Source organism: Camellia sinensis, chromosome 10 (genome assembly GCF_055761805.1).
Source record: "Camellia sinensis isolate YWXY chromosome 10, ASM5576180v1, whole genome shotgun sequence".
Lineage (NCBI taxonomy): Eukaryota > Viridiplantae > Streptophyta > Magnoliopsida > Ericales > Theaceae > Camellia > Camellia sinensis.
This window is the reverse complement of record NC_138970.1, coordinates 54,365,386-54,377,681: the sequence shown is the minus strand read 5'-3', so window position 1 is coordinate 54,377,681 and position 12,296 is coordinate 54,365,386. Positions and strand designations below refer to the sequence as shown.

The 12,296-nt window shown below is 34.4% G+C and overlaps 1 protein-coding gene across 11 annotated transcripts; it reads left to right on the top strand.

Annotated features, from left to right (window-relative positions):
* Positions 1-680: 680 nt before the first annotated feature.
* On the top strand, positions 681-11,622 carry LOC114289274 (exocyst complex component SEC3A). Of its 11 annotated transcripts, none has more exons than XM_082891403.1 (12): positions 681-1,233; positions 3,859-3,997; positions 4,083-4,147; positions 4,628-4,668; positions 4,743-4,827; positions 6,187-6,315; positions 6,407-6,514; positions 8,567-8,986; positions 9,064-9,128; positions 9,470-9,591; positions 9,707-9,787; positions 11,222-11,622. In XM_082891403.1, coding segments are annotated over exons 1-5 (405 nt in total). In that variant the 5' UTR covers positions 681-1,074; the 3' UTR covers positions 4,744-4,827; positions 6,187-6,315; positions 6,407-6,514; positions 8,567-8,986; positions 9,064-9,128; positions 9,470-9,591; positions 9,707-9,787; positions 11,222-11,622. The 11 variants fall into 11 exon arrangements, with proteins under 11 accessions (XP_082747529.1, XP_082747528.1, XP_082747534.1 ...); XM_082891402.1 differs by having other exon boundaries at positions 6,165-6,315; XM_082891408.1 differs by lacking the exon at positions 4,628-4,668.
* The last annotated feature ends 674 nt before the right edge of the window (positions 11,623-12,296 follow it).

Genomic DNA, 12,296 nt, shown 5'->3' with positions numbered 1-12,296 from the left:
TTGGTGTGATTAATATTTTTAATATGAAAGTTAAATTTATATATATACATATTAATTTTAAAATCAACAAAATATTGGTCTTAGACTTTGGCATGAGCTATTTTGGTTAAATTAATCAATAAAAACAAAACATGTTAATTTAGTTAATAAGATAAAATATCACATCTAAACCATAATCATTTCACTTTTTCTCGTACAACTATTAAATCAACTACAAAAAGGCAAAATTTATCCCAAACACAACTTTTTTAATCAGGTTAAAATGGACAAAAAGTCAAGCTAAGTTAGCTCATCCCAAACAAGAGCTTACTAGTGGAGCCAGACCAAAATAATGGTTTTCAGGTAGGCCTTAGATGGGCGTAGCTTAAGTTTGAACTTTAATTTTGATTTTTAATGGTTGACTTGCATGATGCTGTTGTTATATGTTTTGTTGGAATGATGTTTTGGAATGATTTTTTTTTCTACTGCCTTGTCACTACAAGAATTTACACATTTGCCGACCACTTTTGCCGACTAAAAAAATTTTGGTCGCAAAAAAATAATATTTGCCAACCAAATTAAAATTTCGTAGCTAAAATTTTTTTCTATTACCGACCAAATTTTTTTTGTTGCAAATAAGTAATTTTTGGCGACCAAATTACAATTTTTGTCGCCAAAAATCTGGGCGGGAGAATAAAATCTGGGCGGGAGCTGAATGATCTTTCAGCGACCAAATTATATTGGTCGCTGATACCAAAACGACGTCGTTTTGGTATCAAAATTCCCATACAGACATCAGCCGACCAAAAAAATTGGTAGGGGATAATTTACTAATTCAAACACATAAATCCTAAATACGCGCCTCTTTCACACACCTCAGACGAATTCGATCAAAGCTCAGTTGCACCAATCGACCTTGCCGTCCGTCTGCGCCGCCGTCCGTCTTCGCCATTTCTGATTCATCTGGGTATTTTTTTTCAACTTATATCCGTCAAGGTGACGATCGATGTGGAACAGAACTGTATTAGTGTTTACAACAATGGGGATGGTGTTCCAGTGGAGATTCATCAGGAGGAAGGGGTTTATGTGCCCGAGATGATCTTCGGGCACCTCCTGACGAGTAGTAATTACGACGACTTGACGAAGAAGACGACCGGTGGGAGGAACGGGTACGGAGCAGAGCTTACGAATATATTTTCGACGGAGTTTGTGATCGAGACTGCGGATGGGAAGAGGCAAAAGAAGTACAAGCAGGTATATACAGATTTGTGATTTTTTTTTTTTTGTAATTTTAATGGCCGTTCTTGGTTTTGAAATCTTGGGTTGGGTGTATTGATTTAGGGTTTTTAGTGTTTTTGTGTAATGGATATATATGCTGTTTTAGATTTTTTAATGTGGCCCTTGATTGCTTGTTGAATTTGAGAAAGGTAATTTACAGATCTAGGGTTTTGGTAACTTCAGGATTTGGGGTTTTATTTTCGAATTATAATTCTTAAATCTTTGTCTGCGAATTACTATTATTGATTAGGGTTATTTCAGATTTTTCTTTGTTGGATCTTGGGGTTTTCCTGATACTTTGAGGGATGCTTTGCAATTATTGATGTTTGGATGTTTATCTATACAATGCAGGCATATCTTTACTTTAGGGTCAATGAAGATGGCAAGTTCTATTTTATTTTATTTTATTTTTTAAAAATTCTGGTTATTGATTATCCTATCCGATCCAATTCAATAGAAATAAACTAGGGACTTTGACTACAGAGCACTTGGATTTTTGATTTTGAAGTTTTTCATGTGGAATTTAGGTTGCTGTTAGGGTTCTGTTATTGGTATGTTGTTCTAATGTGTCTGAAACTTAGAATGTGGCATTTCCTTACCTTTCCTGTTTCCAACTCTGAGATATACCACACGAATTTTTCTGATAGATAAGATTTAGCTCATAATTTTTTTGATAAATAAAGATTACACTCTATTCAAAACTAAGACAAATAATTTAGGTCATAAATTTTACACAAATGTCAATGTGTAGTGGTTAAAAAATTTCTTGTCCTAAGGAATACTGGATACGTAAGTTGTCCATCTTCACTACAGATGTGACTGTGTGTGGCATCTTCATCCAAATTCACTAATCACCTTTTTCTTCTTTATTGGACCAAGTCTGTGAAAACCAGGAAAGTTGCCAGAAAAAATATACAAGAGCCAATTATGGTTACTATGAAATTCTAACTTCCATCTTAGAATTATTGAAATGTGCTGTTCTTCCTTTTTTTCTCCTCGAATATTTGTGTGCACATCCATGGTGCAAGATAAGTTAAGAAATTAAAGAATCAACAAATGGTATGAACAAAATACCAAAATACACCAATCCCATGTGCAACCTCTCAAGAAATTGATACATTAATTCTATGAATAAAAAGTACAACATATATAAAATACCTCAAGTTGCATGTGAAGAACTAGAAAGGAAAAAAAATTCCAACAAATTGAGAGAGCCAACAACTATTGGAAGCCCTTCCCATTACTTCAAAAAAGAGAAGAAAAAAAAATGCTTACCACTTATTGCTAGTAATTTTGTACTAATAAGCTTGATTGCTTCAAATCGCTTATATAAGCACATTAATTGTTCAGGCAATGATAATAAGAACAGAACAAAATATAGCAGCACTCTCAACCCATGCCATGATAATTTATATATGTGCACATACATGTATGTATTTATAGATATATACCTTCACATTTGTGTGGCCGGTGAATGAGTGAAGAGGACTGTCAAGAACCCGGGATGAGGCCATTGACAAATCCCAAAGCATCAGTGTGTTGTCTGTCGATGCAGAAACAAGATTTGTTGAATCTATGAACTTCACGTAGCTCACAGTTTTGTTGTGTCCAATCATTGTACACAGTGGCATTTTTGTGTTACGGAGATCATAGTAATAAATTCTATGATCCGCTGAACCAAATGCAAGGTAACGACTAGAATCAACAGGAAACTGAACACAGCAGACATTGGCCTTCGTTTTGATGGTACCAACACTTACTCCCTGCAGTAGCAACCCATGTAAGAGAAACAACTAATTATACATCCAGAATAAAATCTACACAGCAATGGTAATTAGATGACTGCAGTACGTTTATGTTGTTCTAATGCCACATTCTAAGTTTCAGACACCAAATTAATAAACATTTAAAGTTTTTAGGATGAGCCTTATCATAAAATTTTCACTAATATAAATATTCATCTTTGAATTGGGCATCATTGGCTGATCTTATCTGGAATTTGTCCAAGGGAGTAGTGATCAGTCGCCCAATTGGCAGCATAAAGCTCTTGTAAAATTTCATTCTATTGGTGATCAAACACACAATGGAATTGTCTACAACACAGGATGGACTAAGCAATGGGATTGCACAAACTATGCAGCCTGAAATCATTCACATTTCACACTAAGATAGAATCAAAACAATCTGGTATTCAGGGCAATGAAAAGGTAATGGTACCTTTTGTTCTGTTTTGTTCTGACAATTATATATCATAGTTTGAGTGAGATATAGTTAATGAATATGTATCACCTATTTTGTGTCTTAGATTGGATCCTGATGTTACAATTTCCAAATTGATTTTTGGCTAGCTTGCTAAAATTTCTTAGTTTTAGGAACCTTTGTATGGATTAAATATTTTTTATTAAAATTTAATTTTGGGATTAGCACATTCCCTGAGAAGTTATCACTTCACTGTGTTTATGAGGCAACTTCTGTTTTTTTTTTTTTCTTTTTTTCTTTTTTTCATGTTTCCTCTCTTGAAGTCGATTAGTTAGCGTGTTTCATTTTTGTTCTTTGTCCGTAATGATTGAAGTTGACAACACATATATGAATGCTTTCTAGGAGCTTGCATATTTGTTAGAAGAGAAAAACATGTCTCTGGCAGCGATTCAGGTAGCTCATGAGTCGGAAATAAATAACTTGGGCTTAGAACTTGAGAAAGAACGTGACAAGTTAGCAAATATTCAGCTAAAATTACAAGGTTCTTCCCTACTCTTTCAATGTCCAATTGTAATATCACATTTTGTCATCTTAAATTTCTCACCTGATCTCTTTTCCATTCCTAGAGGAACTGAAGTTGAATAAATCCTTTCAAGAGGAGCTGAGCTTATCAAAAGTGGACAAGGACAAAGTGAGTTATGAATTGGGTTCCTTTTTATTGGAATTGATGGCTATGTTGGCCTTTTGACATTATTTATGTAAAGTTGACCATAAATTACTTTTACTCATTTATCTTGAAATGAGTCCATTTATATCTGGTAACATTCACAGAAAGGTTATTTACAGATCTAGGGTTTTGGTAACTTCAGGATTTAGGGTTTTATTTTCGATCTCAGAAATCTTAGAAATCGTTTTCTACCCGAGAATTCCTTTACATTGAAGTATCACACTACTCTTCAACTTTATTGACTTCCCATTCTTCGCCTCTGAACTTTATGTTTATCCCTTTTAGGGTTTATTTGACTCTACTATCACAGTACAAATATCTATTTGGGTTACTTCTTTGATCAAGTTGCAGTGTTAAGAAGATTATTATGTTTGATTTTGAACTCCTCATGAACAGTATTTAGCTGGATTTTACTCTGATACTCTGTTTTGTGTTTGATATTAGGTGGGTTTTACTCTGATACTCTGTTTTATGTTTGATATTTGGTGAGATTATGCAATTACTAGCAATTTTTTTCCCACCCTTTTATCATGATGCTAATTTCATGTATGACTATCAGATATATCGATTATCTCTTCTTAGGAGACTATGTTGATCGGGGCCAGCACAGCTTGGAAACAATTACTCTTCTGCTATCTTTGAAGGTATAATACTCTTATTTGGCCTGTATGTTCTTCCTTAGTGGTTAATTATCTTAGGGCTCAAACATTTTCTTAAACTAAAACATGTTGGCTATGTTTCTGTCCATATTGATCGGTTGAACTAGAAACTTGTTACAAAGACCTAGAAGGGATCAGGTGAGTAGGTAGAAACTGATGAAAATGAACTGTTAACATGAATGATGTCAACTTTCCCAGTCAGTATTAAGTGTATGCTTAAGTAAGAGGATATGCTTGGAAACACAGTTACAAGTAACGCTTTTGAAATCTACATGGGATTGGTTGAACCTAGTTTGAGTAAGAGGATATGCTTCGTTTCTGTTTTTTGCCCCATTTTCTCTAGTTCAGATTAAACAAGAAGCTTAGAGCCTTTATGGTTTTTTTTTCATTGTTTTTGTCGTAATTTTCTGTGTGTGTGTGTGTGTGTGTGTGTTTTGTGTGTGTTTTGTGTGTGTGTGAAATCAAATAATGGGACTTTGCAACGTAGTTGTTTTCCTACCATTTGCATTTTCTTATAATTTTTAAGATTGAAATGTATACATCTAATTCAATGTTGAAGACTAATTCAATGTTGAAGATTGGATGTCTGAAAGAAAACTATGGATCAATTGAAGACTTTGGATCAATTCATATTGTCAACCTTTCACATGAATTAGTCTTCATATTGTCAACCTTTCATGAAAAACTAGTTTTCATATTGAATTGATCGAACCTTTCATGTGTGTTAACTTTACATGAATTAGTGATTGTCAACCTTTCACATGAATTAGTGATTGTTCGTTGCACTATGAATGTGTGTCAACTTTACATTTTACATTGATATTCCTATTCTAGGTCCTGTTTTGGAACTCTGAAGTTTGTCCAGTTGTGTTCAAGCTCAACTCCAGCTGACTGGTCCATATAAAGAAGATTATTTGTTTGTATTTAGTTTATCTAAATTGCTAACTGAACCAGTACATTGACTACCTGATTATTATAACTGCGGGCTGCTGAACTACCTGTTCCAGTAAATGGATTCTGGAGCCAACCCATATGTGCAGTCACATGCCTTTCTATTCTTTTCTCTATTGTGGATCAGGGACTCCTTTTCTTTTTTCTTTCTTTTTTTTTTTAATTTTTAATTTAATATATATATATATATATATATATATATATATTTATAAGCATTGAGGATCAGGATCAGTTAGTGATGTGAACTCAAGAAGACCAATTTGTTATTGAGTTTTTCTTAACTGATAATGAAAGTTTGTTCTTGCCCCTGAATTGGATTACAATTTTCCCTATTGTGGATGACAATTTTGAGATATCTTCTCTTTCTAAAGGTGGCACATCAAACTCTCACAGGTTAAAGAGAAGAGGGCAAAACTTGAAAAATTAAAAACTACTTTTGTTCGGAGAGCGTCCGAGTTCTTGAAAAACTACTTTGCTAGTTTGGTGGATTTTATGATAAATGACAAAAGTTACTTCTCTCAGGTATGTTCAAGGGATGTTGCTTTATTCTAGGAAATTGTCAATATGTATAACATGAATCCGAGCCCTGAGCTTTGCTTGTTGGATTAAACAGAGGGGACAATTGAAGAGGCCTGATCACGCTGATCTTCGGTATAAATGCAGGACATATGCTCGCCTTTTGCAAAAAAAAAAATATGCTCACCTTTTGCAACACTTGAAGGTTAAATTACATAGGAGTTGCCCAATTATCAATATGTATCTTTAGTCGTTCATCTTCTTATTTATTCTATTTCTCTGAATGCCCATGTTTCCTTTGCATATGTAAAGTCTTGACAAGAACTGCTTGGGTCCATTGAGAAAAGCTTATTGTACCTCCCATAATTTGCTTCTACGTCATGAGGTCTAGGCAAATAAACCTCTATTACATTTTCTTACAGTTACTCTATTGTTATGTCTCATGTTCCAAGTTACATATTCTATCTTCAATTAGAGTTATTACTTGTATTAACGCATTCCATTATTTATTGTAAATTTTTAAACTTTAATGTTGGTTCACTGGTGGTGTGCCTTGACCTGAAGAAAACAACTATTGTGTATCTTCAGACTCTCTCGGGCATCGACATCTGTTTGGTGATACCTTTCTATATTCTTTAAACTATTAGTTCAACCGTCTGTAGACATTTTGAGAAATTTAAAACTTCCCTGACTGTTTGCTAAGTTTAATCTAGCTAATGTTCTATCTGTTCTCATGCTTTTGGTAAGATAGGAACCACAGTATTTACCTTCAAGCTCTACTAAATAGACTGGATAGTTGTCACTCTTAAATATAAGATGCATCAAAAAGATAACCTATCAAATCATGAAAGGTGCTTTGTATAGAGTCTCTTAAGTCAGGATGCAACATCACTAGCAGCTGCATGGTGAAACTAGATCTAGGAATTGAACTGAGAATAGGTTTATCAAGTTTGGTTGGTTAAGTGGGCTGATACTTGGTGTTCTCTCTCTCTCTCTCTCTCTCTCTCACACACACACACACACACACACACACACACACACACACAAGCAACTATTTAAGGCTGATTCTGTAGGTTTTCTTCTGCCTTTTGGCCTCTATATTGTGTCCCCCCTCCCCACCCTCACTTCTTTTTTTTTTTCCCACTATGTGCACATGCATCAAATGGTTTATAAATGTACATCTAAAATTTTTAATATATTTCATAGACTGAGTGAGTCCATAAGCCTTTCAACCATTTACTCATACAATTCAAGATGAGTATGGTTCCACCATGCCATGCTTTTGGTTTTACTAATACATATGGCATTCTATATTGAAATTCTATTTAATTTGTGAAGCGGAAATGGTGGAGTTTAAAATTTCCCACTTTTGTTCCCTCAATATCCAGTGTTTCATTTTTTCTCTCTTAAAAACATCAAGACCATGTGCCAATAATTTGCAGAATTGTATCTTCATCTGTCTTCCTTTTTTTATTGACCTCTTTTAAGGATCTCTGTCACTATCTTGTAATCCAAGATATGGATTGTCAAACCTTAGCTTTATACTGCCATTATGTTATTGTTGTATCTGAACTTCTCCTGATTATGCACTATACCAACTTCATATCATGTAACTGATGTTAGGTTGTTCAACTTTGCCCTTTATTGTACATGGACTTGAGTTTGAGTATTAGGTGCGAGTGCGTGTTCAAGCATCAATTCTTTTCTAAACCTAAATTGTGGAGCATTGGAATATGCATCCAAAAGTTGGGTATGGGTATGGGGGCAAGTCTTAAACACTCATTTATAATTCATATTGTATAATATTCTTAGATAGGATGTTGTAAATTTTTAAGAAATATATTTCAAATTAAATAAGATCTAAGAAAAATATGGAATGCATATCTCATTTGTGTGAGAAGCTAGAATTGTTTCATTACTGACAAATGTGAGTGTCTTTTTATTCGAACTTTATATAAAATGTCTAAATAGGGTACTAGTGTCGTACACACCCTTACCCTTGTCATATTTGATGGAGTACACTGAGGGAAGTAAAAAGTCCATATAACACAGCTTGCCCTATGGTGTCGTGTTGCTATTTACGACTTGGTGAGAGTAAAGTTGTATTTGTAGGAGTATGTTTTTTATGTAAGTAATGCATTGTCTGATTATTTAAGTCCTGGAAAATTTCTGATAGTGATTATATTGTTTATAACCAATAAGGAATTTGACAAGTTTGAAAATATGGTGTTTTGAGAATTGTCTTAATTGTCTACAGGCTCGTGAATTTGTGAATGAGCTTCAAGCTAGTACCAAAGCATCAAGAAATCCAACCATGTGGCCTGAAGCTTCCACAGGAGCCAGCCTAAGTGCAAACAATGCAGACACTTCTACAGTTTCAGAGGTGTACACCAAAATGCTTACCATTTTTATTCCACTCCTTGTAGATGAGGTTTCGATTTTTCTACCAATTTTTGGAAACACAACTAATATTTCTTTTTCTTTTTAGTGTTTAAACTTGAGTTCTTATTGCTTAAACTGAAGAGTTCTTTCTTTGCACATTTCATGTGCTTTGAGGTTTCTGCACTTGTACCACCTGGAGGTGTTGCCAGTGGCAACAAAACTGGATTGAATGATGATGACACTAATGATGATGATCTGGGTATCTTGGATATTGATGAAAATGACAGCAAAACTGGTAATTCTTTTCTAAATAGTCCTCATTATGTTCAGCCCTGTTAAAGTATGTTCATCCCTGGTTATCAAATTTTGTAGGTAAAAATTCTGCAGAGCTAGCGGCACTAAATGAATCACTTCAGGAACTGCTTGACGGAATACAAGTAATGTTTAAATTATTTTAATTTTTATTGGGCATTTAATAGTTACTAGATTATCCAATTGGCTCTTTTTATGTGATGAGCAAATGCCTCCTGAAAGAGGTTGGCATAAATTGGAATCATCACTAACTTTTAGTGAAAAAAAAAAAGTTGGAATCATCAAATTGAGAAAAACTTTATTATAGAACTGCACCCCAGTAAAATTAGATGCATTAACAAGGTATCTGGTCATTCGTCATTCAAGACCCAACTTGTAGTGAATTGTTCTCATGAAATTCCTGTCATGCATTATTTTAGGGATTAAACTTGAAAGCTTAAGTCAAAGTAACATTCTGATGTTTCAGGAGCTTCTGATGGATGCCAAGATGGTAACAAGGTATCTGGTCAGCTGCATAGATATGAGCATCTGAGTAGAATGGCAGCAATTGACGAGTCAGAAAGCCTTTCTGATATCGATGATGTTGAGGTATGCTGCAAGTTTTAAAGCAAGTTGTGTTCTTGACTTAATTGGTAAATGTTACCTGATTGACTTATCAGATCAGTGAATTTATAACTTCGAAACAATGTCAAATTTTTTACAGGTTGACAAATATCTGCACAGTAAGGAAGAGATGCATTACAAAAAGATTATTTGGGAACAAATGAATAGTAAACATGAAACGGTAATGCTGCCTTTTCTTTGTTCCTTTCTTTCAGATATTACCCTCTTCAAGTGTAGGTAATTTGGAGCAAAAGTTGGTTAATAGGCATGATCATGATGCTGTAAATACCCATGATATGTAGCTAATGAGATGAAATTGATTTGACAACAAAACCAATAACATTTGTTTTATTGTACTCACGGCCTTTTGACTGCTATAGTCTTTCTGTAAGTAAAATCATAGAAGAACGAGCACTAGTTTAGATGTGGAGTCCTTTGAATGTACTGATTACACAAATAAACACATGTAAAGCCCTTTGTTGTATTGTTGAATATGTTGCCAAGTTAGATATTGAATACATGCATTTGTCTAATCTCAAAGAGTGCCATTCAATTGAAACATGTAAAACTCAGGAGATTGAGACACGCTGTCCTGCTTCATTTTCTGGTAGGAATATTTAACCCTCATTTTGCCGTAAAACTGTTCTAGTTTGCACCTCAGAGGATCCTCACATCCGTTCACTTTGTCTCTTCTATTAGCACCACTTTTTGCACTGAAATGATTTGAATAAAAAATCTAAATAACCATAGGGGGGAGAGAGAAAACATTAATTCAGAGTTCTGAACTTATATAGTAGAAAAATGTCGGTAGTTCATACACTACATAGCATGTGAAATGCTGAAAGCTCATGGAATACCCTATTAGCTGCAGAGATAAATCTCCTAGTATGTCATCAATGCCGCATTCTTTGTACTCTCGGAAGTGCTTTATGGTTTGATTATGAGATGTGAGCCAAGCCTATCCATTTTGTGGCCATATGCACCATAGTTAATGGGAAAACTAAATAACCAAATCCAACCGATGTGTATTGGGCCAGTTTGGTTTGGTTAGTGATGGAAACAAATCAAAAATAAGAATTGGAAGGGTAGAACAAATTGACAAATACCAATCCCCACAACACAAATGGTCTCGACCTCAAGTTAATGGTCACTTGAATATAAACTTACTTTCCCACTGAAATTTACAAGACTTCAGCTCCATTGCAATGACTCCAACCAACGTTGTCCTATGGTAATTCAATGGCGCACTTAACAAAGGAAACTTCAGTTCTTCTTGCCAATGAAGGTTGCAGCCCTTTTTATAAATGAAAACGAGACGTGGAGGAAAATACAGTCTTCATTGTCATTTTCTAAAACAGGTAATTGTATGATGATAAGCCGCGTGTGTTTGGCTCAAGTTAGATGGAAGGATTGAAATAATCATTTGGTGGGATTATTCATCATATTTACATGAATTCTCAATTTCAAATCTAACAAATCAAGTTACAATATGATGCCATGTTATTTTACTGTTATTTTTGTTTCATTAATCTGAAATTTATTACTTGCTATGAGACAAAGCTACACTGAGAGTTGGCTAATGTATTTCTATACATCCATTTCAATGTCTTTACAGAGCCAAGGTGCCGAGAATGCCAACACGGAAGGCATAATTGCAAAATGCGATACAAAGTTTAACAAGAAGTTTAGCACCGACAGATTGAGTCTGAAATAAGAAAGTATGATAATGAATTTGACCACAAGACTGATTACGGTGAAGGTGTTGAAAGCTGTGGAGCCTATGGTGTGGATTATGATTATGAGGATTGACATGAGATATGAAGAGCTTGGCTTTATGTTAAAATTTTAAAATTTATTATTTGATTTACATTAGTTTATGAGAAAATTTTGTAAAAATATATTTTATTTTTGTATAATTTTTTCTTTCCTGACACATTCATCACATGACGATGAATATGCTATGAACTTGTGCCCTTACATAGCTTGAGAAAGAAATAAAAGAAAATTTTGATATTATTTATTAGAGAGGTTTTGCACACCTTGTTTTCTTTTTTGGTAAACAAAGCATAACAATATATTAAGATAAAATAGTTCTGGAGTATTGAGCCCCTACAGCATCCGTTAATTTGAATGATGCTTTAAAATTATAGGTTTATTATGGATTGAATGAATTATTAGGAATTACAGGTGTATTGTTTTCCTGCTTTGGCGACCAATTTATTAGTCGCGACAAATAAATTATTTTTTTTCGCAAAAAATGACAATTGCCGACCAAGAGTTTTGGTCGCAAAAAATACATCTATTGCCAACCAAAAATTTTGTTGGTCGTGGAAACTCACTTTTGCCGACCAACAGTTTTGGTCGCGAAAAGTAACAATTGGCGACCAAGCCAATTTTGGTCGCAGAATGTCACAATTGGCGACCAAAAAATTTGGTCGCGAAATGTCACAATTGGCGACCAAACTTTTTGGTCGCGAAATGTGTCAATTGGCGACTAAGAAATTTGGTCGGCAAAAGGTGACTTTTTGCGACCAAAGTGTTTTAGCGACAAAATGAATTAGTCGCGGTAATTAAATATTTAGCGACCAAAAATTTAGTCGGCAAATCCAACTTTTGCCGACCAACGAAAATTTTGGTCGCGAATTACTTTTGCCGACCCTCAATTGGCGACCAAAGTAGCGACCAAAAAA

What these genes read in the sequence shown, in the direction of transcription:
- LOC114289274 (XM_082891401.1), top strand. Translation starts at nt 1,205, where the DNA reads ATGGGAAGAGGCAAAAGAAGTACAAGCAG. An exon ending in GGCAAAAGAAGTACAAGCAG is followed by an intron (nt 1,234 to 4,742) that starts GTATATACAGAT and finishes TATGACTATCAG; the next exon opens with ATATATCGATTATCTCTTCT. An exon ending in ACCTTTTGCAACACTTGAAG is followed by an intron (nt 6,515 to 8,566) that starts GTTAAATTACAT and finishes AATTGTCTACAG; the next exon opens with GCTCGTGAATTTGTGAATGA.